Source organism: Silene latifolia, chromosome Y (genome assembly GCF_048544455.1).
Source record: "Silene latifolia isolate original U9 population chromosome Y, ASM4854445v1, whole genome shotgun sequence".
Lineage (NCBI taxonomy): Eukaryota > Viridiplantae > Streptophyta > Magnoliopsida > Caryophyllales > Caryophyllaceae > Silene > Silene latifolia.
Genome location: NC_133538.1, coordinates 475,748,837 through 475,774,509, shown reverse-complemented (window position 1 = coordinate 475,774,509; position 25,673 = coordinate 475,748,837). Strand labels below are relative to the sequence as shown.

The 25,673-nt window shown below is 37.2% G+C and overlaps 3 protein-coding genes and 1 non-coding gene across 4 annotated transcripts; 2 read left to right on the top strand and 2 right to left on the bottom strand.

Annotated features, from left to right (window-relative positions):
* Nucleotides 1-521: 521 nt before the first annotated feature.
* LOC141627249 (protein FAR1-RELATED SEQUENCE 5-like) lies at nt 522-3,275 on the bottom strand. Its single transcript, XM_074440615.1, has 2 exons — nt 977-3,275; nt 522-675 (listed from the first exon to the last, which is right to left on the bottom strand). Exon 1 carries the CDS (start codon nt 3,273-3,275, stop codon nt 2,031-2,033), a length of 1,245 nt encoding a protein of 414 aa, XP_074296716.1. The 3' UTR covers nt 522-675; nt 977-2,030.
* Nucleotides 1,449-2,021, bottom strand: LOC141632989 (protein FAR1-RELATED SEQUENCE 5-like). The gene has a single exon (XM_074445487.1). It carries the CDS (start codon nt 2,019-2,021, stop codon nt 1,449-1,451), a length of 573 nt encoding a protein of 190 aa, XP_074301588.1.
* A 7,840-nt stretch (nt 3,276-11,115) lies between the features above and the next one.
* Nucleotides 11,116-12,248, top strand: LOC141632988 (uncharacterized). Its single transcript, XM_074445486.1, has 3 exons — nt 11,116-11,335; nt 11,639-11,767; nt 11,875-12,248. Exons 1-3 carry the CDS (start codon nt 11,116-11,118, stop codon nt 12,246-12,248), a joined length of 723 nt encoding a protein of 240 aa, XP_074301587.1.
* Nucleotides 12,249-22,671: 10,423 nt separating this feature from the next.
* On the top strand, nt 22,672-22,778 carry LOC141636579 (small nucleolar RNA R71). Its single transcript, XR_012541185.1, has one exon. It is a non-coding gene; the product is annotated as a small nucleolar RNA R71 (small nucleolar RNA).
* Nucleotides 22,779-25,673: the final 2,895 nt, after the last annotated feature.

Here is a 25,673-nt window from a genome sequence, read left to right as displayed (position 1 = left end):
TGTGAGTAATGTAACATATATTGAGGAAGCTACAACTCGAACAACCTGAAGTTTGAAAAAATTTTAATTCAAGAGAGTGTTATATTTCGGAAACAAATTTCAATAAAGTTTATTATGTTCTTGCAGAACAACAATAATGTTTATTGTGCAAAAGGCTTTTGCGCCTTCAAATTATTGTACTCTGGGAAAACAATTCCAATCAAGTTGATGATGTCCCTGCAGAACAACAATAATGATCCTTTAATACAAATTTAATATACTTTGGCTATAAGAGTAATGTACTTTGGCAGTGAAATCGAATTGTACATACAAGCCTATAAGAATGTTCCTTGCAGAACAACAATAATGATCCTTTAATACAAATGTAATATACTTTGGCTATAAGAGTAATGTACTTTGGCAGTAAAATCGAATTGTACCTACAAGCCTTTAAGAATGTTCCTTGCAGAACAATAATAATGATGCTTTAATACAAATGTAATATACTTTGCCTATAAGAGTAATGTACTTTGGCAGTAAAATCGAATTGTACATACAAGCCTTTAAGAATTTTCTCGTAACACTATGGATGTCTATCCTTGAATCAAAAATTTGCATCTTCCACTTCGTTATCAGATTCATCTTCTTCATCGTCGTCATCCACATCATCAGATTCATGTCCTTCATCGTCGTCATCTTCATGGTGGTATTTGGTGAATATGCAACAGAATGTAAATTAAATATTAGATTTTATAAGGAGAAAATTTCCAAAATGAACAACTAAATTGATATACATTTAATGTTAACCAAATATACATTGCTGAAATTCTCATCTATGCCTTCAGAACAACCATAATGATCATTTTACAAAGAGCTTATGTGCCTCCATATAAGAGTGATGATTTTCGAAGGTAAACATTATGCGCTATACTTGTATAATGAATAATTATTTAGCATTAATGTAATATGCTTTAACAAGAAACCAAATTATACATACCTGTCAGATGGTTTGTTTCTTTGCAAGTCCTAGAGTTGTGTCCTTGGCGGCCACATGTTTTGCAGTACCTCTTCTCTTTTGCTCTCTTCTTTAGGGCTTTTAACATTTGTGATTCAATTCTCTTGCCCTTGCTCCTACCCTTGTTTTTAGATTTTTTAGGAACATGAATCACCAACTTCTGAGGTATTTTGCAGCCCACATACTTTTCTATTTCTTTCATCTTGTCTTTCTTCTTTAATGGCACACTTCTGTTACTAATCATATCCAATCTAATATCTCTCAGTTTTTCAATCAAAAGCTTCATGTCGTTATCATCACACTCAGCTACGCTGACACAAGAATAAACCTCTTGCCACAGCTCAGTACTCAAACTTTTCCGGTCAGAAAACTTTTGAGAGACATATATCAGTTTGTCATCTTTATCAAAGACAGGCTTACTCATTGCAGCTTTTGTCCATCTTTGCATTATGTACTATTCTGGTATTTTCTGAAAATCTTGGTTGTGTAGAATCCAAAGGTAGTGCCTGCACAACAAGCCCATTCTCTGAAACATAGAACAGGAACAAGTAATCTCCATGTTATCTGGTGAATATGCTACGTTCCATGACTTATTTGGCATCTGCAAGTCTGTTAGAATATATATTTTTGTCTCATCAATCTTGTCCACATCTTTAAAACGGCAATCAGACAAAGCTGCAACCAATTCTGTTTGGAAGTCTTTGAAAATGTCGTGCGAGTATATTTCAGAAGCATGGACTTCAAGGTTTGAGCTTGTTTTCCATGGTATTTTAGAGTGTTTGTTGTCAATGTTCAACTTGGACTGCTTGTATCTTTGTGCTTCTAAGGCACTCTCATAGCACACCCAAAACTCAACAAGGGTCAAATGAGGTGTGAGGAACCTGTCAAAGAAACTGTTTTCACTCTCAGACCTAGAAGTAACCCTCATCAAGCCAGACATGGAAACATCTTTAAAATAGGCCCACTGTTCCCTGATATCATACAAATCTGAAAACCACTCGTGTTCTACAAGTTGATAATCAGTCATTATCTTCCCTCATTGTTCTTCGAATTCATCAGGCTCAAGTTGGTTGTTCCAAACACACCTATTGAGCCTGGTCTTAAAATCCTCTTCTTGAAACAGTTGATAATTGACTTTTTCTCTTAGTTTCTTCATTATGTGCCACATGCACAGTCTGTGTGTTAACTCATTAAACACTTCCGGGACTACCGACTTCATTGATTTGTCCTGATCAGTAATTATAATTCTCGGCTGGCACCCGCCCATTGCTTCCAAAAATGTCTTGAACAACCATCTGTAACACTCAATACTTTCATCAACTATCAGCCCAGCTCCAAAGGTTATGCACCCTTTGTGGTGATTAACTCCTGTGAAAGGCACAAACACCATATCGTACTTGTTTGTTCCATATGTAGCATCTGCTGATAACACCTCACCGAACAGCATGTAGTTCTTTATGTAGATCGGATCTGCCCAAAACATTCCAGCCAGGCACTTATTTTCATCTACTATAAAATCAAAGTAAAATGAACTGCATGTGTCTTTTTTCCCAATAAGATTCTCAACAAACATTTGCGCATCAAAATTACCAATGTAAGTTTTTATGTCCCTGACAAAGTTTTTGAAATCAACCTCAGTAGCACCAATGTTGTCGTAACCTCCACACAACTCCTTCCAACATCTATAGGCTTTCACACCACCTAGTTTTAGCACCTTTACCTTTGTGACAAATTGTTTCTGTACCTTTGTCATTTTTCGATTTCCTTTCAAGAATATTGTAGATTCCGGCGAAGAAAATGGATGGTTATGGGCTTCATCGAATCTGGTAACAATATAAGTTCCATTTTCTTGGTATTTGAACTGCATTAATGCACGACAGTCAATTCTTGTAATCGGCCTCACACGGCTTATGTGTGTCACATCAGATTGTGCATCATTCTCAGCAGTATCAGTATCAGTATCAGTCCTCTTCCTTTTTCTACTTTCCTTTACACCTTGCCTATTGCAGACAACATTCCTTAATGCAAAACTGTTTGGTAACTCATTGCCTTTAATCCTTTTTGTTGTTGCAAGTCTTGGCGTAAACCCACAGATTGTACAATATTCTTTGTAGAATAACTTTGCTGATTCTAGTGTTTCGAATACTTGTCCTACTTTAGGTTTCTTTTCCTCTGGACAGAATGGAATGTACTGGAGTGCATTTAATGTTTCAAATCTTGTTCTTGGAGTCTTAAAACTGTTATTTGTAGAAGAAGACGTAGTTGCATCACTTGTACTCATTGTCTACTTCAACAATAGTTAAGTAAGTAAGTATATTGAATATTATTGCATCAATAATGCAGTAATCGAATTCTAATATGATCTACAAAGATTGGTAATTTATTTCGTACAAATAAAGGTTCATATATAATGTATTCCTGCCAATGTCCATTATCATGCCTTTAAAGGAACATTTATTTTACTGCTAATGTTCATAGGAAATATTGTTGTCCATTTTGATATAACATATATAAAATGTATTGAATGCTAATGACAGTAAACAAACAAATAGACATAATACTATTTCATTAATATTAGAAATATTTACAAAAGCCATTCAAGACTTTCAAAAGCATAAAGCCTATTAAGGCTTATACTGAAAAGAAAAAACACAAGATAATACAAAATAACAATATACTAGAAAACTAACTTAATATATTTGTAAATTTAATCTAACAGTCATAGTCATAATAACCCTCATCACCAGACTGCTCCTCATACAAGTTTTCAATTTCATCTTGTTTTCTTTGTTTTTTTCTTTGTCGTGCTTGTCGTTTATGATGTCTAATTTTTTCTTCACGACTAGACAAACGCCTGCAAAGGCAGTATCTTTCAAGAAGCCTTCCATTCTTTGTGATAGTGATTATTCCTTTTTCATTTCCCCGAACTGGGTTTCGGTAATAATCCTTTCAATTACCTTTTTGTCGTTCCCTATAAGGAACCCAGACGACCAAGCCTTGCATACCTCGGCCATGTTTTTTTTCTCTCGCCTCCCAAGTCGTTCAAAAAGAACCAAGAGGAATGTAGAATTAGTAAGAAAAATATGTAAAGGATGTCTGTGTGATGGTACATCCATCTCCACAGGAATATTCTTTGAACTAATCCAGTTTGAATAAAACTGGTCTACTTTCCATGTCATATAATTACTAATGAATTTTTTTTTGTTTTGGATGTTCTTGTAGTAGGGTATTTCGCATTTAGAATAAGACATTTTTTTTAGAAGATTGTGTAGTTTTCTGGAGAGATTAAAGATTTTGGTTATTGAAAAAAGTTTTAGAAATAAAGATAGGATGGAAAAGTGGTGGTGTACTCTTGTATTTATATAGTGGATTAATTGAGTAGAAGAGATTAAATATTGTGAACAGTTGTGTCTTTTCAACAGTCACAAACATAATCATGGTAATTAATAAATTGGTTGAAGTTATCTATGTTACTTAAACGACTATATGTATTACGAGTTCAATTTAATTGATATTTCAAATTCCTGTGTAAATAATAAAATGTACCTTCAAAAATAATATAATGTACATTTAATGTCGGCTTTTAAATCTCTTGCATAAAACACTACATGCACATTATGAAAATACGTAATGGACATTTGAATTAAACTAAAAGCACATTTATTTTCCAAATAATTTTCCATTCCCTTTTTTAAATAATTTAATGTACCTTTAAATAAAATATAATGTACATTTTCCAAACAGTGCTTAATGATATTTTAGTTACACCTAATTATCAGAAAATGCACATTGTAAATATAGATAATGGACAATTTATTTGATGGAACATGTTTTTTTTATAATTAATATAATGTACATTTAGAAGTAATATTTAAATTAATGTGAATAGTTGTGTATTTTCACTTAATAAGCCAGTTAGAAACCGTTATTTGACTTATTGTGACTTATTGTGAACAGTTGCAAGACCAGTTGCAAAAGGTAATAATTACTTGCACATCCTTATTATATATAATGCACATTTCAATAAAACTAATTGGACATTTCCTTATGAAACGTGTACACCACAACACAACACATTATTATTACATGCAAAACTACTTTTCAGTTACTTCAAATTGCACACTTTTCCTTTCTCATTATTTTTACATTTTTTCTCACCACAAAGTAAATTTACATTTATCATCCTCCTAAAATCAAACAAACAAACTATAAACCCTAATTTAACACTTTTCATTATAAAATTAATGTTTTTGTGGTTCCGGACATTAAATCTAGTTAACTAAACTTAATCAAATCCGAAATTAAGTTGAATTTCATTAAATTTAACTTTAACATCATCATAAAATCAATTCAACAACGATTCAGAAGGAATTAAATAACATGAATGAACATACCTCAATATTGACTGTAGAAAACAATAATTCCAGATGAATGACGAAATCAATTTCGATTTTCCTTACAAAGTTTTGATCTTGAAATAACTGAATAGTTGATGAATGCAAAAGTTTGAACAAATTGAATTTGATTTCGCTTCTGAAGATTTGCGCTTCGAACAAAGCAATTGATGATGAATAACCGATTTTAGATCACTAAATTTGATGTCGAAAAACAATAATTTACAAATTAAGGAGGATTAATGATGAAATCGATTGATTTTGTTTCGTGTGGTTTGATTTTGTTCCGTAGGTTTGATATTGCTCACATGTACACTGTTATTTTTTGTTTTCCGCGAAAGTCTACTTTTCAAAGAAGCGCGCGTCTAATCTCAGCCGTCAGATAATTTGATGGACGGTTGAGAGCTGTTCTCACGGTTCTAATGATAAGCCCCGTTCTCACCGGAACTCTAGCCTTATTATTATTATTATTATTATTATTATTATTATTATTATTATTATTATTATTATTATTATTATTATTATTATTATTATTATTATTATTATTATTATTATTATTATTATTATTATTATTATTATTATTATTATTATTATTATTATTATTATTATTATTATTATTATTATTATTTTTATTTTTATTTTTATTTTTATTTTTATTTTTATTATTATTATTATTATTATTATTATTATTATTATTATTATTATTATTATTCACAAACTTATCATAATTAATTATTTAAGATGTGTTAACTATCAATATAAATTATTATCAAATTACGGGGTATTACAGTGGTAGGCGGATGATAAATCGACGAGTCTTCTTAAAACTTCATATGAGCGTTTATCATGTCCCTTATCCCAGCGTTCCTCCTCTTTAACTTCTTGGATTCCGTATGTCTTCAACTTGGATTAACACAATTTAGGCCTAATAACCCTATTGCTTAGTTTTATGGCCCACATACTCTTAAAATAATAAATTTAGTACCATAACTAAATTAGGCGCCAACAAGTACACATTATATGACTTTTGCTACTACGTTTACTTTAAATTATAATTAGTCTCTCAATAAATTTATTGAGAGACTCTCTCAGGAGATTTGACCCTCGAAATTACAAGCTTATGTTTTTTTATAAGATAAGAAAACTAGATTGATCATCTAGGGTAGGACTAACCTATCTTATCCTTTTGAATGAGTGAGGTAAGTTGAAGCCACCGGATTTCAAACCACCTCGAAGGCGTTGGACATGAATGTCCAATAGAAGCCATAAAGTCAACAAACGTTTTGGCTTCACGGTGCAATGTTTAAGTATGACTTCATTGAAAAAATGAAGATTTAATTTCACATCTTTGATAATACTAGAAATTTCTCAAGGAATCTGCCAAGTACTACGAATTGAGTTAATGACAAATAAATTATCATTTTCGACAATTAACTTTGAAATACCTTCTTTTAAAGCGAGAGCTTCAGCAACAAGAATACTATTTGATCCGCACTTTTTTGCTCCCAACAAAACGATTTTACCATTATGATCTCTTATAGAATATCTTAAAGCGTCTTTATTCCCATCCATTTTCGATTCGTCAAAATTTAGCTTTAGAAAACCGTTTATAGGCTTGTCCCACCAGATTTCTTCCTCACTATTAGTGTTTTTGACTAACTTGTTTTTCTCAGGATTGTTGAGATATTTATATCTAGTCACATTCCAAAACTTGATGCTATTACCGCATAAGAGGATAAGTTTACTGACATTGAGATGAACATTATTAAAGATAATTACAAGCTTATGTTTTCATATGACATGACACTCTAGTTCACAAGCTTTCCTCACTTGGACAAGATATATATGATGTACGGAGTATTATATGGTGATTTTAATGAATTCACATGTTTTTCTAATTTTCATATTTTTCTAAGACCACCCCCAAACAAGGTCATAACCTAGGTCATGAGTGGAGTGGGTCTCCTTAATCATCAATTAACAAAAAGATTAGAGAGACCTCAACTAGAATCAGGTCATGGAGTGACCTCCTACACATATGTTGTGACCTGACACATGGCTACATATTATTTTCTAGACACACATATAGAGAAATGGAAAGGACGTCTACACAGTATACTCCACTACACATTTTCTTCTTTTTATTTTCTTCAAAGTACTCACATTTGCCAACCAACACCATTTACTTCTCATTAATTTTTACACCACCATTATCCTGAAAAGTTAGTTGAATATTTAGAAGAAATTAATTATATGAATTTAAGAAAAGTATAATTTAAACGGAAAATTCATGTGGTACCCTCGAACTTTGCCACTTTGCACATGGTAGCCAACTTTTTAAGTTTGTGTACATTATACCCTCCATGTTTTATTTTCATGCACAACATATCCTTTTTGTCGCTCTAAAAAAAACTCAATTGCGCATAACTCCTAGATCGGAATTCAGAATCGGCCAATTTTTTTTCGTTAAATGATTATCTCGTCATAATCTACGATTTCAGAAAAAAAATTTGCCAACTGACATTTTATAGGGTTTTTTTTAACGAAAATTTCAAATCAAACATATCTTCGATCATAAATTTCCGAATAACCAATATCGTTTTATCAATTTATAGATCTCGAAAAGGTAATCAATTTGGAAAAAATTAGTCAATTCCGATTTCTGGTCTATAATTTATGCTCAATTGAAAATTTTAAAAACGATAAAAAGGACATGTTGTGCTTGAAAATAAAATTTCAAGGATATCATATGCACAAACTTAAAAAGTTGGGTACCACGTGAAAAATGACAAAGTTCGAGGGTACCACGTGAATTTTCCGTTTTTTAAATAAAAAAAACTGAACAAAAAAATTTAGCTCTATAAAAGGAAGACATATTTACCTACTTGAAGTCACCCAATTTCTAATTTAATCTACTATCTTCACACTACTACAAAGTTTATATAATGGATTTAAATAATTTCGATTATTCAAGTTACGATATTAATGATAATCCGTCTTAAGAAAATCCAATTTTCGATTTAAATGAAACTACTCAAAGTGATTATATTCCTAGTTTTACCGAATTAATATCGGGTACCTAATATTCTCAAAAACTTGATAGGTTTGGCAATTCAATGTCATTATCTCAACTCCCGACACAAGAATTTGTTGAGCAAACTCCGCTTTATTGTGCAACTAAAACAAATAAACCCTCATCTTCAAAAAAATCAATGCAAAACAGCAAAAGTTTATCCAAAAAAATGGAATGAACATGAAGATGAAGCTCTTATGTCCGCTTGGTGTATATGTAGTAATGATTCAATACATGGAAAAAATCAAAACACTACAACGAGATGGAATAATGTGTTCAAGTTGTAAGAACAAAGTCGGGTAAAAAATAAAAATCACAACGAAATAGGTATTAGGAGTGTTGAAGCTTTGAAAAATCGTTGGAAACGACTAAATTTACTAGTCAATAAATGGGTTGGTTCTTAAAACAAAGTCCTTAGTCGACCACCCGCAAGCGAGACAAACATTGAAGACGACATAGAGGCGGCTCCAAAAATGTTTCGCCTAGAAAATGGTGGTAATGATTTTGTTGAATTCAATGTCTATAATAAAATTATGAGTAAGCACCAAAAATGGGCTTTACCAACGAATAACTCTGGTGTAATCGGTGAAGTAAGCGGTTCAACTTCTAAAAGGTCAAGGTCGGATATGGATTCTAGCCCTTATAGTATTAATATCCCCACTCCTTCTAATATTAATGTCGACACTCCAACTAGTGTAAACGATGTTGAAAACATTGACAATCGTCCCGAGGGACGGGAAGCAGCAAAGAGGCGAAAGGGTAAAACAACGACTACAACAGAGAGTGTGTTCAACGAAGAAGATAAATCACGTCTTGACGGAATTAGTTTAGATATGAAAGCACAAGTTCAGTTACGACAAAGGTGGATAGAGGCAGAATTAAAAATTGCAGAAATGACAAGGGGAACCATGAAGATGAAGTCGGATATGAAGATTTTGAACACATTGCTAGCAAAACAACATTTAGTTCCAGATGATGAAGAAATGAAGAAGAAACTTATTAAAAAATACATGTCCGATCTTTAGTACATGTACTCTACCTAATTAGTAACATTGTTTTTATTTGAAGCAATTTGTCTCACATAATCTTAAAACTGACAGTAAAATCACAGCAACATCGAATCAAAATTAAAAAAAAAAAAAAAAAAAAACTCAATTATTCACCACAAAAATTATTTACAAAAACACAAAGAATAAATAAAAAAAGAATAACCCCTATTGAACTTCATTATTTACGGTATTATTCATCTTTAACCATATTAAATCAACATGCATCATAGCTATAATACAGTAAGATCTAAATAATAAAAAATTGACAGTAAAATTGATCGATTATAGTGAGAGCTATTATTAAATAGTGAAGGTGATTAATACCACAAGTCGTTTGTCTTTGGGCAACATGCATCCGACTCAATAATTATTTCAGCCAATAATGATTTCATCTATTATTTCAAAATGTTTGTTTTTTTACAGAATATTATTTCAGCCAATAATAAAAAAAAAAATCAGAAACAAACATCAATATGTTAAAAATGGAAAAAACATACTTTAAAATTTTATAATAATAGAAAATATATTTTTTTACATTAGCTATTATTAAATCGATTGTTGAATAAAAAAGAAAAGAAAAGAGAAAGATACATGCATACCTTGAAGATCAGCCGATTAATCCATGTTTTCGAACAACGGACTATAAATCAAGGATGAAACGATGAAACGAAGATCAACCGACTATAGATCAACAACAATGAAACGATAAAGAAACCAAGGAAAAGAATATTGTGTGGGATATTAATGGAGATTAATCGATTAAGACGGAAATTGTGTGGGATATTAATGGAGATTAATCGATTAAGACAAAAATTGTGTGAGAAATTAATGGAGATATGAATATCTGAAGGAAAAGAGGATGAAGAAACCAAGGGAGATGTTAAACGTAAATTGTGTGGTAATTAAAAGTAGTTTGACTTGTAAATAAGTTGGGTGGGAGTTTTAAGTTGGATGAGAGTTTGAAGGGTTGTAATATTAAGACGGATATAATAAGACGGAAATTATTAAGACGTAAATATTAAGATGGGATTTATAAAAACAGAAATATTAAGACGGAAATTGTGTGGGAATAAAAATAAGTTGGGAATTTTAAGTTGGGTGGGAGTTTGACGGGTTGTAAATATTAAGACGGAAATATAGTTGTTAGATTTTAAATATAGCCGTTAGATTGAAATATAGCCGTTGGATTAATTATATCTGTTGGATCAAAATATAGTCGTTGGATTAAATATAACCGTTGGACAGAAAAACTTATATATACCTCATATAGTTAATGAAGTAAATCACTCTCACATTTTCTTTCTATCAATTAATTCTCATTACTATACAATAATCTTTAAATAAAAATACAATTACAATGTTTGGGTCAAGTTCTAGTTCAAACTCTTCAAACGACAATATTGTTGATCAAAATAGGCATTCCGATTAGGAATGAGAAGCCAAAATGGATGAACAATTTGAGACTATATAAAACCTTGTAGCCCAGCGTATTAATGAACATGTCAATAGAAGATACAACAACCAATTCCTACTCCTAGACGCCGTAGGAGAAACATTGAGAGGAATCGTGAAGAGGGTCACAGCCAATTATACAACGACTACTTTATGGATCCGGTTTATCCCAAGGAGTTATTCCGCCGAAGATTTCGCATGCGCAAGCATGTATTCATGCGCATAGTTAATGCTCTATCCGCCAATGATCGCTTTTTCCAACAACGGCCCTGTGGTAATGGGAGACTTAGTTTCTCAACATTGCAGAGATGCACAGCGGCTTTAAGAGTTCTAGCATATGGTACGTCTACTGATTCAGTAGATGAATATCTGTGTATGAGCGATACATCCATAAGAGACTCTCTTAAATCGTCTCGTTAAAGGTGTGATATTCAACTTTGGGAACGAGTATCTACGTAAACCAATCATCAAGATTTAGGAAGGTTACTTCATATGAGGAAGGTTCGTGGATTTCCCGACATGTTGGGTAGCATTGACTGCATGCACTGAGAGTGGAAAAACTGTTCAACAGGATGGGCATGATAATATTCCGAGAGAAGTTCAAAGCCAACAACCATCTTAGAAGCTGTCACATCGTACGATTTATGGATATGGCATGCCTTCTTCGGTACACCAGGTTCGCTTAATGATATTAATTTTCTTCAACGTTATCCACTATTTAATGAAATTTTAGAAGAATACGCCCCAGCTGTTAATTACACGGTATATGGTACGGAGTATAAAATGGGATATTATCTTACTGATGGTATATATTCGGCTTGGGTAACATTTGTTTTTTTTTGGTGAAATCTTGGGTAACATTTGTTAAAACAATTAATGCGCCTCAAATTCAAAAGCATAAGTTGTTTGCAGCTCAACAAGAGAGTTGTCGAAAAGATGTTGAGCGTGCTTTCGGCGTCTTACAAGCTCGATTTGCGTTTATCAAACGCCCTTGTCTTCTTTGGGATCGAACTATGATGGGGAAGGTTCTTATGACTTGTATTATTATGCATAATATGATAGTGGGAGATGAACGAGAAACCTATCATAACTATGAAAACATAATAGCGGAGTTCAAAGAAGATAATCCGACTTCAACTAGTGATGATCCTTATGAATATCATCGTCGTAGAAGGCCGGCTCAAGAAAGATTCGCAGAAATTTATGGTGAGATTCGTGATCGTGCCACTAATATTGCTCTGAAAAATGATCTCATTGAGCATATTTGGCAAAACTTCCGTAACTAGAATTACTTTGGAATGTATTTTATCATTATGTAGTACTTTAGATGAGGTGAGACAAGCGATAAAGACAAAACGTGAATGCTATAAGGTTTTGGGGAAATGCATGAGTGATGAGAACATTGAAAAGTACAAGGAGGCTAGACGAGCCGCTAAAAAGGCAGTACGGGATACGAGGGAAAAAGTTAACCAAGAAGTGTATGCCAGGTTGGACACGAGAGAAGGAGAGAAGGATATCTATAAACTGGCTCGCATAAGAGACCGAAAGACGAGAGATATTGGGAGAGTTAGGTGTGTGAAAGATATGGACGACAAGGTTCTGGTTCAGGATAACAAAATAAAGGCTAGATGGAGTTCTTACTTTGATACTTTATTCAATGGACATCAGGAACAAGGCTTTGGGGATGTAGAGGTAACACCAAGCATTGTTAATCGGGAATTTGTGCGTAGAATACAAATGAGTGAAGTTAGATAGGCGTTAAGGAAAATGAGGTCAAAGAAAGTAAAGGGACCGGATGGTATACCCATAGAAGTTTGGAGGTGCTTCGGGGAGAAAGGTATCGAATGGGTAACCATGCTCTTCAACAAGATTTGGTGGAGTAATAAGATGCCATCAGCTTGGAGGAGAAGCACTCTTGTCCCTTTGTACAAGAGCAAAGGTGATGTTCAAGAGTGTTCCAATTATCAGGGAATTAAACGTAAGAGTCATACGATGAAGTTATGGGAGCGGATAATCGAGCAAAGGCTTAGGAGATGTGTATACATCTCGGATAACCAATTTGGATTTATGCCCGGGAGATCGACTATGGATGCGATTTTTATCATGAGACAGTTGATGGAACACCATCGGGACAAGAAGAAGGACTTGCATATGGTTTTTATTGACTTGGAAAAGGCATATGATAGGGTACCAAGAGAAGTACTTTGGTGGGCTTTTGCGAGAAAGGGTGTGTCTCGAAAATATATTGACCTCATAAAGGACATGTATGAGGGGGCTAGTGCAAGTGTTCGCACTAATGTTGGGAGAACGGATGAATTTCCCATTACCATCGGGGTGCATCAAGGTTCCGCACTAAGTCCTTTTCTCTTTGCTATAGTTATGGATGAGTTGACAAGGGATATTCAGGACGATATCCCTTGGTGTATGATGTTTGCTGATGATATTGTGTTGATTGATGAGACGAAAGGGGGGTGTAGAGAAAGTTGGAATTGTGTAGCAGACTTTAGAGACTCGTGGGTTTAGGCTGAGCAGGAGTAAGACTGAGTATTTGAGGTGTCAGTTCACTTAAGTGGCGGGGTTGAGATCGACAGAGGCCGGGAGTATTATTTTCGATGGGAATGTTGTTAAGGGGTCAGATATCTTCAGATATCTAGGATCTATTATTCAAAAAGATGGAGAGTTAGACGGATATGTGGCTCACAGAATTAAAACAGGATGGTTGAAATGGAAGAGTGCCTCAGGGTTTTTAAGCGATAAAGATGACACGTCTGTCGTGTACCTGTCAAAAATAAAACTAACTAAACTAACTAGATAGCTAGGGAAGCCAGGTCGATCTCCACAGGGAGGCAAGATATCTATAGAAGTCCGTCTATTTGGTCACAAATGGGGGGGGGGGGGTTGTTTGAATTGTTATCTAAACTACGAGTTTTGAGGGAAAGAGAAATAAAGAGCAAGAGCGATAAAGGCAAGAATTAAGGAGAAAACTATCAGATAGAGAGGGACACGTCAGGATTTCGGTTCACTACGGTAGTCCAGTGACTCAGCTGTAAATGACTCAGACGAATTAATGTAAGACGGAAGTTGAAAGGTCCTTTCGGTCCACTTTCTATCCTAAAATACCACTAACTTAACTTTCATTCTCATCAGGGTAGTCTACTGTTCATAGCAGGCCTATTTAGTCCAATCTTTCGATCTAGGATTAATTTTAGCCAGATTAAAGGATAACTCAGAAGTGTGCACTCAACTAAGTCGATAAAATACAATTAAATTGCTATGGTGACAGAGTCTTGTAATTAATTCATCTAATTCAATTACTACATCGCCACATTCCTACCGCAGATCCCCTAATCCCAACATGAAAGGGGTTTAGCTACTCATGTTACTAATTAAACTAACAGCAGATAAATTCCCAGCAGTAAACATTATGAAATAACAATAAAATTGCATAAAAGAGAAATTAGGGCAGAAGAATAATCGAAATAGAAAAAATGATTAAAGCAACAAATGATTAACTATTATTAAGGGAAGAGAAAAGAATTACAATCAAGCGAATTCGGCGTAAAGAACACAAAATTCGAGTGAAAACAATCCGAGAGCAAGGTTACAGTGAAGAGAAAAGCAACGTAACAAAGTTTACAGTAGAAAGTTTTGATAACGAAAAAATAGATCCTAATGACCTAGTAAAGCGTGCTTAAATAGCAAAGTAATTAAGTTTAGCGAAATAAACACTCACACAGGCTGTTTAGAAGCCCATAACAGCAAAACCACTCGATCGAACCACTCGATCGAGCAAAACCTCAACAGCCTCTACTCGATCGAGTAGAAAGTTACTCGATCGAGTAACTCATCTTTCTACAGCTAAGGATCGAGTAGAATTCTACTCGATCGACCACCTTGGGACGTAAAAACCACTCGATCGAGTGGTAAAACTACTCGATCGAGGTCTTTAACTTCCAATCAGATCAAGTCCGCGCCTGAATGCCTCGTAATTCGTGCCAACACGCTTCCCAACGTAGTATCTCACTCTGGAAAAATCCCGTCTCCCCTAAATGCATGCGAAAAGGACGAAAAAGAGTACGATTCCACTACTTTCGCGTTCATTTCTACAAAATGGACAAAACGAACCAAAGTAGCCAATTCGGGGCAAAATACTATAAAAACAGTATAAAAATGCATAGAAATACGTGCAGAAATAGGCTAAAAAGACTATATAAAAAGCACGTATCAAATCTCCCCAAACCGAACCTTTACTCGTCCTCGAGTAAACTAAAATGCAACTAATGGAACGGAAATGATAACTCAGAGCTAGCTTAACTTGTCTAATTAAACCAATTTAATGCAACAAAAACTAACAGTTAAAGCTAAGCAGTCAATACGCAAACGAGTTATAAGCTGTTCAGAAATATAGCCAACCTATCGACCTTGCAAGACCAAGAAAATCGGACTCTCTCGTGGTCACTCTTCTCTCATGAAGCAAAGGGTGAATGTTATATGTAAAAGAGAGAAGAAAAGACAGTCACTCACCTAACTGCGACCTACATAGCATGCATGCAACAAAAATGAAAGACAATTCAAGTACTAATGCACACACTCCAACCAATAATGTCCGTCACAGCCGAGGGCTTACAAATAATTTGGGAATAGTGAGGTTCAGGTGAGAAAGGCAAAACATGTTATGGAAATGTGGAGGTAAAAGCGTCAAGCTAGTTCCTAACAGGACCATAATAAAACCATTCGAATCTCAACTGACTGAAAAACTAAGTACAAGTGCCCCTCATTTGGCACAAAACTCACTAAACCCAAACATAATCTCCTTAAAAATATAGAATAATAATGGAGGAGTCAGACGGTCACAAACTTTCCTTTTTTAAACACCGTTTGAAATAACTAACTGAAACAAATCAATTTTTTTCAAACATTCTTTCTCTTTCTTTTCTTTCTCACGTTCCAGCTTTTTTCTTTTCTTTTTTTTTCATTTTTCATTTTTTTTTCTTTTTCACTTCTTTCACGTCTTTTCTTTTTTTTTTTCTTTTTCAATTCCTTTTTTCTTTTTCCTCCTTCCTCTATTTCCAACAACTCCAAACAAAGAAATACGGGCCAAAATGCAACCGAAAAACTCATACCCAAAAGATCATACTAACTAGCTTGACTAGGCAGGCTTAATTTGGAATGTAGCTAATGGGTCAAAAAGGCAAATTTGGCTAATGTGGAGCTAAATAGGTGAAAAATATAAAGAAAGGAAAATTTGCAAGCACCTCCCTGCATGTGACACCAACCACAAACCCGAATATGTGCATTTGACAAGAAATTGAATGTCATAAAAGTGCAAAAAAGATGAACATGCTATGCAAGGAGTACTACTCTCAATTCCTAATGAACTGGTCATGAATGTCACCAGTTATGGCTCTAAAACTCAGAATTTATCAAGTAGTTTGCCAATTTATCAGGTCAAGTCTAAACAGTCAGCTATAATTGAACAGAAACTCGTAGACTATGCGTAAGACAAAGCTAATAACTATCAAAAGAAGTGCAAGGCTCAAGTAAAATGACAAGTTACAGTGCATTATCATCACGGAAATCTACCGTTCCGACTCAACCTATATGCAAAAGTAAACGTGATTTTTTTCTGATTTTTTGAAATTTCTAATTTTTTTGGAATTTTGATTTTTTTTTTTAAATGAAATAAACAACAATGCAAAGCTGGAAAATAAACGTGAATGCAGAAACAAATGCAAATGCAGACTCAAAAGGATGCAATACCCTCCCCAAACCAAAACGGACAACGCCCTCGTTGTCCTCCAGCATACACCAGCAGATATATACAGGGGAAATGGGAATATACAACCAAAAGAAAATAAAAGCAATAAATGAAAAGGAGACAAAGTAAAAGAGTAAGAGATACATACAAAATACGAACTTCCCAAACCAAAAAACCGGGAAGTGAGTAGACCAAGATAACTACTCGTCGTCGTCGTTCCGTTGCGTCATCATCACGGATGTCCTCCACCCTGAACTCAGGATCTCTCTCCTCCTCTCTCCTCCTCTGCTCCTCAGCGCGAGCTCTCTCCACTGCCACCTCTGGGTCCTCGTCCTCCTCCTCGTCAGACACCGGGTACCCCTCAGGTGGGTACCGGAAGAAGGAAGGGTGTGGCCAACCCTCTGGGATCGAACGGTGTCACCGCAAGTGGTACTCGTACAGAGGGTGTAAGGCAAGAGCCAAGTCCCTCTCCATACGAGCCTGACGCTCTGCAACCTCAAGCAACAAACCGTAAACGGCGCCACCTTGGTCCAGGACCGCGGGTGCCACAAAAAGAGGAGGTGGTATGAAAGTAGCCGGTAGGTTCGGCTGAGTCTGTATCTGGTCAGTGGGAGTGGGAGTAGGAGTGGTAGTAGTAGTGGGAGTAGGGGTCGGAGCGGGAGTAGCCGTGGAAGGCTGGGTGCTCCCTGAAGGTGTAGACCCCTCTCCGGTCTCAAGACGCCGCTTCTTGGCGGCGGGTGCAGTGGGAGGTGGTCGGCGTGGAAGGTGAAGGTCAGGCAGTGGTGGCAGGCGGGCGCCCCTAGCAACATTAGAAAGGGGCTCTAGACGGGGGAGAGTCTCACAAGGTAAGTCAACAGACAGGAAGCCCGTCAATCTTCCATGTATGGTAGTCTGGGGTCAGCCAATGCTGAGAAAGCATGGCATCCAGACTCAGTAGCCTCTCTCCCTGGAGGTACTACAAGTCACGAGGCCAAACGGGGAAGAGGGAACGGGCAAGAATGGTGGCTATGCCACCGTAGGCAATGGTTCCCGTCTCCTTCTTCCCCTGGCTCTGAAGGTACTTGGCGGTCAAGTAAGCTATGTTGAGGGTAAAAGGACCCTCACAATCGATGTTCAGGTAACCGCCCAGGATGGAGAGCTCGGTTTTTGTGATGTTGTTCGGCTCCGTTCGGCCAAAAATTGTGCTCCCCATCAATCTAAGAAAACAACGGACAGCGGGGAGGTGGACCTATTGGAGCGTTCGCTCCTGAAAAGTGGTGTGGGCCAGGGTCCTCCAAAGCTGACGGAAGACCCTCCTAGGGGCGGCAATCGCGCCCGTAGAGGTAAGGCCAAGTAACCTACCAAACACCCCTAAGGTCATCGGAAAGGTCCGGTTAAACAATCGGAAGGACACTGAAGAACTAGAGGGGTCAGCATCGTGTGCCCCTGAGGAGAAGGTAAAGGAGCTGAGAAACTCGAGGCTCAGCTCCAGAAAAGTGCGGTCGCTCATAGTGATGAGCCCGGCCATCCCCGTGCCCCGTAGTAAGTCACAAACCGACTCGTAAATGCCGAGTCTCACAAGTGCCGATTTCTCTAGAAATCGGGAAGGAACATGCACACAAAGACCTAAAGCGTGTCATAAAATTTCTTATGATGTAAAGCGTTAAGAAAATGTACTGCGGGTAGTCTGGTGAGGGTCGAGGAGGTGTCCCCTCGGACCGTGATGTGCAAAGTAAGCGGCGGTAAACGAAAGCGATAGAGAAGTAGAGGTGGTCAAATTTGGCGCAGAACAAGATCGCCTACAACCCCGCCTCGGAACCCGAAGTAGTAGCCCGTGCGGACGGAGTGAGGGACCGGGTCGCTCTGAAGCAGTGCAGTTCAAGTAGTCCACCACAAGAGTAAAAGTAGTGGCTGGTGTAGGAGTAGTGGCTGCTATGGCCACCACTGAAGACGAACTAGCAGCAGTGCTAGTAGTGGTGGTGACCGTAGAGGAAGTGGCAGCCTGAACTGAGCTAGCAGCAGAGCTAGCTGGAGCAAAAACTGTACCTGCAGCTAAAACTACGAACACTGGGGCAGCAGTAGTGACTAAAGCGAAGGCGGTGGAAACAGCAGGGGCCACCGTCTCACTCAAGGACGGGCTAGAAGTGGAGCTGGTAGAAGGCAAAGAGCTAGACTCCATCCTGTAAACATAGGGCAGGGGGTATGATAAGAAAAATAGTGGCTAACAGAGGCTAAACAGCAAGAACCAAGTAGTTAAACCTAAAAAAGTCCCCTACAGTCGAAAATTTTCGACCTTCAGCACATAATTCCCAACAATCCTCCAAAATTTCGAATTTCAGTATGCAAACAACGATAGGGAACGGGATAACAGGTAACGACAGTAGCAAGTAAGCAACAACTGAGGTTAATTAAGGCAAGGCAGCATATGAACCCGTCTGACAGTCGAAAAATTCGACTTAAACAGCCATAATCGCAAATTTTGTGTAAAGGTCCAAATTAAGCATGTTTAAGCATCGACAGGGGTGTGATATCATTCAACAATCAGCAGCAATTTCGCAACAATGATGCTAACTAGACAAATTACAACAACAGTAACCAAAATGACAGTCAAAATTTTCGACTGTCCTGAACCCATATCGCAAAAATCATGTAAAATTCGAAAAAGACATGCAACAAACAGCGAGGAAGTGGGATTGATCATCAAGCAAGAAAGATACGGGTAGGCAATAACAAATTAAGTCGAAAAATTCGACTAAACAGGAATTTCGAAACCCTAGAACAATTTACCTCATAAAATTTGAAAATAATCGAAATTAAAAAGCAATGAGGGAGTAGAAATCACTTACTTGATGATATAAATCCTACAAATGCAATTAATCTTCAAATAAACAAGCAAAAGAGGCGATTTTTCGAGCTAAAAACCGTAAGCCGTAATCCCTTTTTAGAACCATGAAAACGAGCACAATCAAGGGGGAAATTAAGGGGCTTTGAAAGATTAATAAGCAAGAAACAATTTGTAGGAGGCGGATTTGGTAATTAGGCAAGAAAAATGGGGATTTGGGGATGAATTGATCGCAAGAGGGATGAGGGACGAAAGAAATTAGGGGAAAATGAAATATGAAACCAAAAATAAGAAGTTTAAAGTAAAACTCCCTGCGTCCTGTGCATTTTCACTCGATCGAGTGGTTTTAAACCACTCGATCGAGGACTTTGATGATCCAGTTGCTCGATCGAGTAGAATTCTACTTGATCGAGAAGTCCCCTTTATTGCTTTACTTGATCGACTGGAAAAAAACATTCGGTCGACCAATTTTTCACTCGATCGAGTACAAAAAGTACTCGATCGAGCTCGTTTCTCGCGTAAGCTCTTGAATTTCGTCTATTCTTCCCTCGGAATGCGTAAAACTTCTCCAAACCTGCATAAAAACACGCACAAGAACATCCCAAAATACCAAATATGCATAGGAACAGTCTATAGTCTTAATTCTAAGCTAAAAACAGTCTAAAAGCTAATTGTCCTAATAAAAGCATAAAACAAATTCAACATAAAATTCAAAAATTTTTTATTACAAGGTGTTACACGGGGCATTTCCCCGCTCAATTCCCATTGCAATTCAGTAGCCCCTTGGTGGGCTCCTGACTGGAGGACATCATCTCAGCAGCGTTGATTGTCCTCTTCAACTTCCATGAGCATGAATTATCATTTGAGACGGTAGGAGGGGAATAGTTCACATCCACATAAGCACGAACTTTCCTCATCCTTGCTCCTCTATCACCGTCTTTAGCATCCTCACTTCCAGTTTGATTGACATTGATCGCACCATGTCCCTTAACAGCTCCTTCATTGCTTTCATCTGTACCTGCAGCAAGGAAAACAGACGAACTTTCCTCCTTTTTGCTCTCAGTCTGAGGCGGAGGGGTAACAATTGCAGCACAATACTCCACATTTTCAACTGGAGTGTCAATAATAGGATCAATAGAAGAGAGAGCATTGCAAGGCTGAGCTTGCATGGGAGCCTTTCGGGACTTAGACTGATGAAAAATCAGCTTCTCATCCCCTACCTGAAAGGTCAAAGTCTTCCCCCCGACGTCGATAACTGCACGGGCAGTAGACAAAAATGGTCTTCCTAAAATGATAGGGGTGTGTGCATCTTCGGGGATGTCTAAAACAACGAAATCAACGGGAATAAAGAACCTCCCGATCCTCACAGGTACGTCTTCTACTATACCTAGTGGCCGTGATATACTACGGTCGGGCATCTGGACTGTCATGTTGGTGCAACTCAGCTTTGTCAAACCAAGTCTCTTAGCCAGAGACAGCGGTAAGACACTCACGCTAGCGCCTAGATCGCATACCGCGTTATCAATCAAAAGGGTACCTATATGTCATGGAATTGAAAAACTATCCGGGTCTGACTCCTTAGGAGGTAACTTATTTTGAAATAGGGCTGACCCCACCTCAGTCAAAGCTACCGTCTCACCATCATTAATATTCCTCTTACGCGATAAAATTTCTTTCATAAACTTAAGATAAAGAGGGTACCTTTGTCAGTAACTCGGTGAACGGCACAGTGACTTCCAAGCTTTTCAGAAGTTCAACAAATTTGCCGAATTGTTTATTGGCCTTAGAATTCTGCAGACGCCTCGGGAAGGGAACCGTGATAGGTATCTCGAGTCCCTTGTTTCTCTCTTCCAATTTATCTTCCGGAGCAAGTTCTGTATCCTTTGGACACTTCTTACCTCTCGAACGAGGTCTTTCCGGTGATTTATCGCTTAAACGAGCACTAGCAGGCTCTCGAATAAGCTTCCCGTCATCAAAACTACTCGATCGACCAATATACCCATTCGATCGAGTAGAATATTCAATAATATCACTCGATCGAGTGAAATTTTCACTCGATCGAGCAACTCCATTTTGCTCTTCACTCGATCGAGTAGAAAAACTACTCGATCGACTAGTGCCATTTTCTTGTTTACTCGATCGAGTGGAAAAACCACTCGATCGAGCACTTTCCTGCCCAAATCTGCTCGATCGGCCACCGGAAACCAGTCGATCGAGCACTTGCTTTGCCGTGAGCTCACTTTCTTCGACAGAACACTGTTCATCATCAGTTACAACTCTCCTCGGGTCTGATTTTTGTATTTCCGGTCCCTCATAAGAACGACCGCTTCTCAGATTTATCAAGTTTACCGTCTCGTGTGGATTTTTCTCATTTTGAGTCGGTAATTGACCCTGCTTTCTTGAGGATTGATTCATGGCTAGTTGGGCAACTTGAGTTTCAAGTGCCTTTATGGACGCATCTTTCTGTTGATCACTCAGCTGAAACTGTTTTGTAAAAGCTTTCAACATGGACTTAAGCTCACCAATTTCACTCACCCCACCGGAAGATGATGTACCGTGATTAGGAGGAGTACAAGAAGGGGGCTTCTGAAAGCCTTGTTGATTCTTATGTGGAGGAACATAAGGTTGCTACTGGTGCGGAGGAGGTGTAGGATTGAGCACATTTTGACTAGTCCACCTCAAATTGGGATGGACTGCCCCTTGATTATTGTAATAGGAACCTCCTCCTTGCCTATATTGCTGAAAGGCAAGGACTTGTTCCTTCTCTACGAGACAGCCAACAGCAGTGTGGCCATCATTACTCCCACATCTCTCAAATGTGACGGTCTTTCCTCTAGTAAGAACATGGACCGTCTGAGGCTCCCCAGCAGCTTGTAACTCCAACTTGTCAAATCTAGCATTCATGGCTTCCAGCTGAGCCACAACCTGCTTATCAACTGCATGAACTATTCTAATCCCATCCCTCGGGTTTCCATACTCAGCACTGTGATTAGCCATCTATTCGATAAGGGACCATCCCTTATCATCATCAGTATTCTCCTGGAATCTCCCACTAGATGTCGCATCAAGTATGGCTCTGTGGTCGTCATACAACCCATTGTAGAACTGATTAGCTAGAAATCATGGGTCAAAACCATGGTGAGGAATAGACCTCACCAACTTCTTGAATCGTGACCACGCCTCATAGAAACTTTCATCGGAAGCCTGTCTAAAACTGGTAATCTTGGCCCTCAGCAGATTGGTGCGTTGTGGAGGGAAATATCTCTTGTAAAATGCAAGAGCAAGAGACTCCCAATCTGTAACCCCAGCAGATGTACGGTCCAAGTCAGTCAGCCACTCCCTGGCTGAATCAGCTAAGGAGAAGGGAAATAGAACCTCCTTGATCTTATCTTGAGTTACCCCCTTAGTGGCGGGGATAGTAGAACAGTAATCGGTAAAGGTCTCCATATGCTTCCTCGGATCTTCACCTGCCACACCTCTATAAATATTTCTCTCCACCAGATTGATATAAGAAGGACGGATGTCGAATGTATTCCCATCCTCAGTCTGGAGATTGAAACCTTTCTGAATAGAGGATGCTTTAGGCACTGAATGACTAGAAAGTTTTGGCATCTTTACTGTAGAAATCGGACTGTCTTCGAAAAGAGAGTGATGTAGCTCTGGCTCGAAAGTACTCAAGTCTTCCTTTCGTGATTTTCTCTACAGACGGAGTCTATGTCTGAATAATCTCTCTGGCTCTGAATCAGCTGAAACTAATTCAAACCTGTCTGACCTGGGCATAAACAACACTGAAGAAAATAATAAGAACGACCTCAAGTAATAGAGATTCCCTGAGACGGATAAAATAAACGAAACAAAAAACAGATAGGGCAATTGCCTCCCCGGCAACGGCGCCAAAATTTGACACGTCTGTCGTGTACCTGTCAAAAATAAAACTAACTAAACTAACTAGATAGCTAGGGAAGTCAGGTCGATCTCCATAGGGAGGCAAGATATCTGTAGAAGTCCGTCTATTTGGTCACAAATGGGGGGGGGGGGGGGGGTGGTTGGGAGCTTGTTGGGGCTGGTGTCCTCCACAGTTAGTGCAATGACATATAAATCTCTAAAAGGATCAAAGGGTATACTTTTGTATTATTATCAGTTGGTCCACGTTTATCAATAACGGTTGGCTTGCTAGATAAGTTTGACGTTATTGTCATACAGATGGCGGTGATCAACTGGTCCCTAAAAGTCACACCTATAGGATACGTTTGAGAGATGTGACGGTATGAAAAATACAGTCATGTTGATGCCTAATATGACTAAGCGGTTAGTCGGAATTATTGACTAATAATTAGTCAAACGCGATGTTGAGATATTTATTTAATACGGATTAAATAATACTGGCTAAGGTGAATTAAGCGGTTAATTCGCAAATTGAATATAAACGGTTATATTTAATTAATGTATATTGAGTTGATTAATTATACAATATTGTCATTGTCGGACAAGTATTAACATGTCGACTGATTCATGTTATTAGTCGATATTTTAATATCTGATAACGAGTGACGATTTATAATTAAAACCCGTCATATACATTTAGCAAGACTACGAGTTGAATAAGGAGAAAGTGGAAAGCCCACTCCCTCCCCTAGCAACCTCACGGCCGAACAAAAGGAGAGTCCCTCTCTCCTTTTGACCTAATGATTCTCATTTGCACAAAAATTAGGGTTTTGGAGCATTTTCTCTCTGAAATTCTAGATCTCACATCAGAAAACTCACAAATAGCTCTCTCAATATTGCAAGGCAATTAGAGAGTAATTTCTAGCACAAGGGGCATAGTCTCAGACGATCTTGGGTGCAACAATTAGGAGGAAATCTACTTTGATTTCTGTTCTTAGGCCGCGTTTTTACATAGGACCCAAGGTTAATTCTTATTCTTTTATCGTTTCTCTTGTTTTTCGTTTATGACAATTAATCACATGATAATTTGCGTTATAGTCCTTAATTTTAAGGGGTTTTATACGGATATTACCCTACAAGTGGTATCAGAGCGAGGCCACGTAAATTTTTCATCGTGATTTTCATAAAACGATTTGAATCGATAATTTTTACCTTGAAAACCGTGCCATACGGCTCACGGCTGATCAGTCATAAAACGATTGGTTTTATTTTCGTTTTGTTTTTGCATATTGTTATTATAATCGGTATTTATAGCAATATGTTAAGGTTTTATCAATTGTCGATTTAATTTTATACGAATTAGATCAAAATTACAATTGGTTTTGTTTTGTTCAATCGTATTTCACGAGGGTTTTGATGTTTCGGAATTTTTTTTTCCTTTCTTGCTCTCGGTCCAGCCGAAATAAAAAAAAAAAAATCGGTATTTTTTTGTTTTCGCCATAATATGTACATTATACGGATGTTGTACACTCGCTTGATAGTGAAACGGTTCACTCACGTACCATTTAGTTTTTTTAAAGCGATTTAAAGTAACGGATTGTCATGAATTAAAATTAAGTTGATAGAAGCGGTTTTGTCACATAATTTTAATCGTTAAAAGGTGGTTTGGATAAATTTAACATAATTACAAAATTATGTCACGGATAAATTTTGTTTTAGTTGATGCATTTTTATTTATCGTTACTTTTGAATGCCATGAATGTTTTTTATTACGTATTTAATTTTACAATCGGTTGTAACTTAGTGTGGCCTTAGTAGAACGTGTTACCGTAATGTTGGAACATGGTCTTGGTTGTATTTTGAGATCTCGCATCTCCGTTTTGGTTTTTTCCTTGTAATTACAGTTTTAATTTAGAATGTAAATAGGTTTATATTTTGTAAATTTTAAATTGTAATTTTGTGATGACCAAAGTTGGAGATCGGATGCTCACTCCCGCTGCATGGATCAAGATGGAACATCAAGACAAGCTTCTCGGGTCCAACGGTGGATTCCAAAGTTGTATTATGTTTTATTTTACTAGGATAGGCCACACTAGGATCTTTATTTACGTTTTGTATTTTTTTTTTTTTTTATGTTTTTCATCGTAACGATAGTTTGCATCATATTCCGCCTAAAACCAAACCACCTAATATTTGCATGAAAACTGACTCATATAGAGGTTACGCGTTAGTTTTCTATGACATACA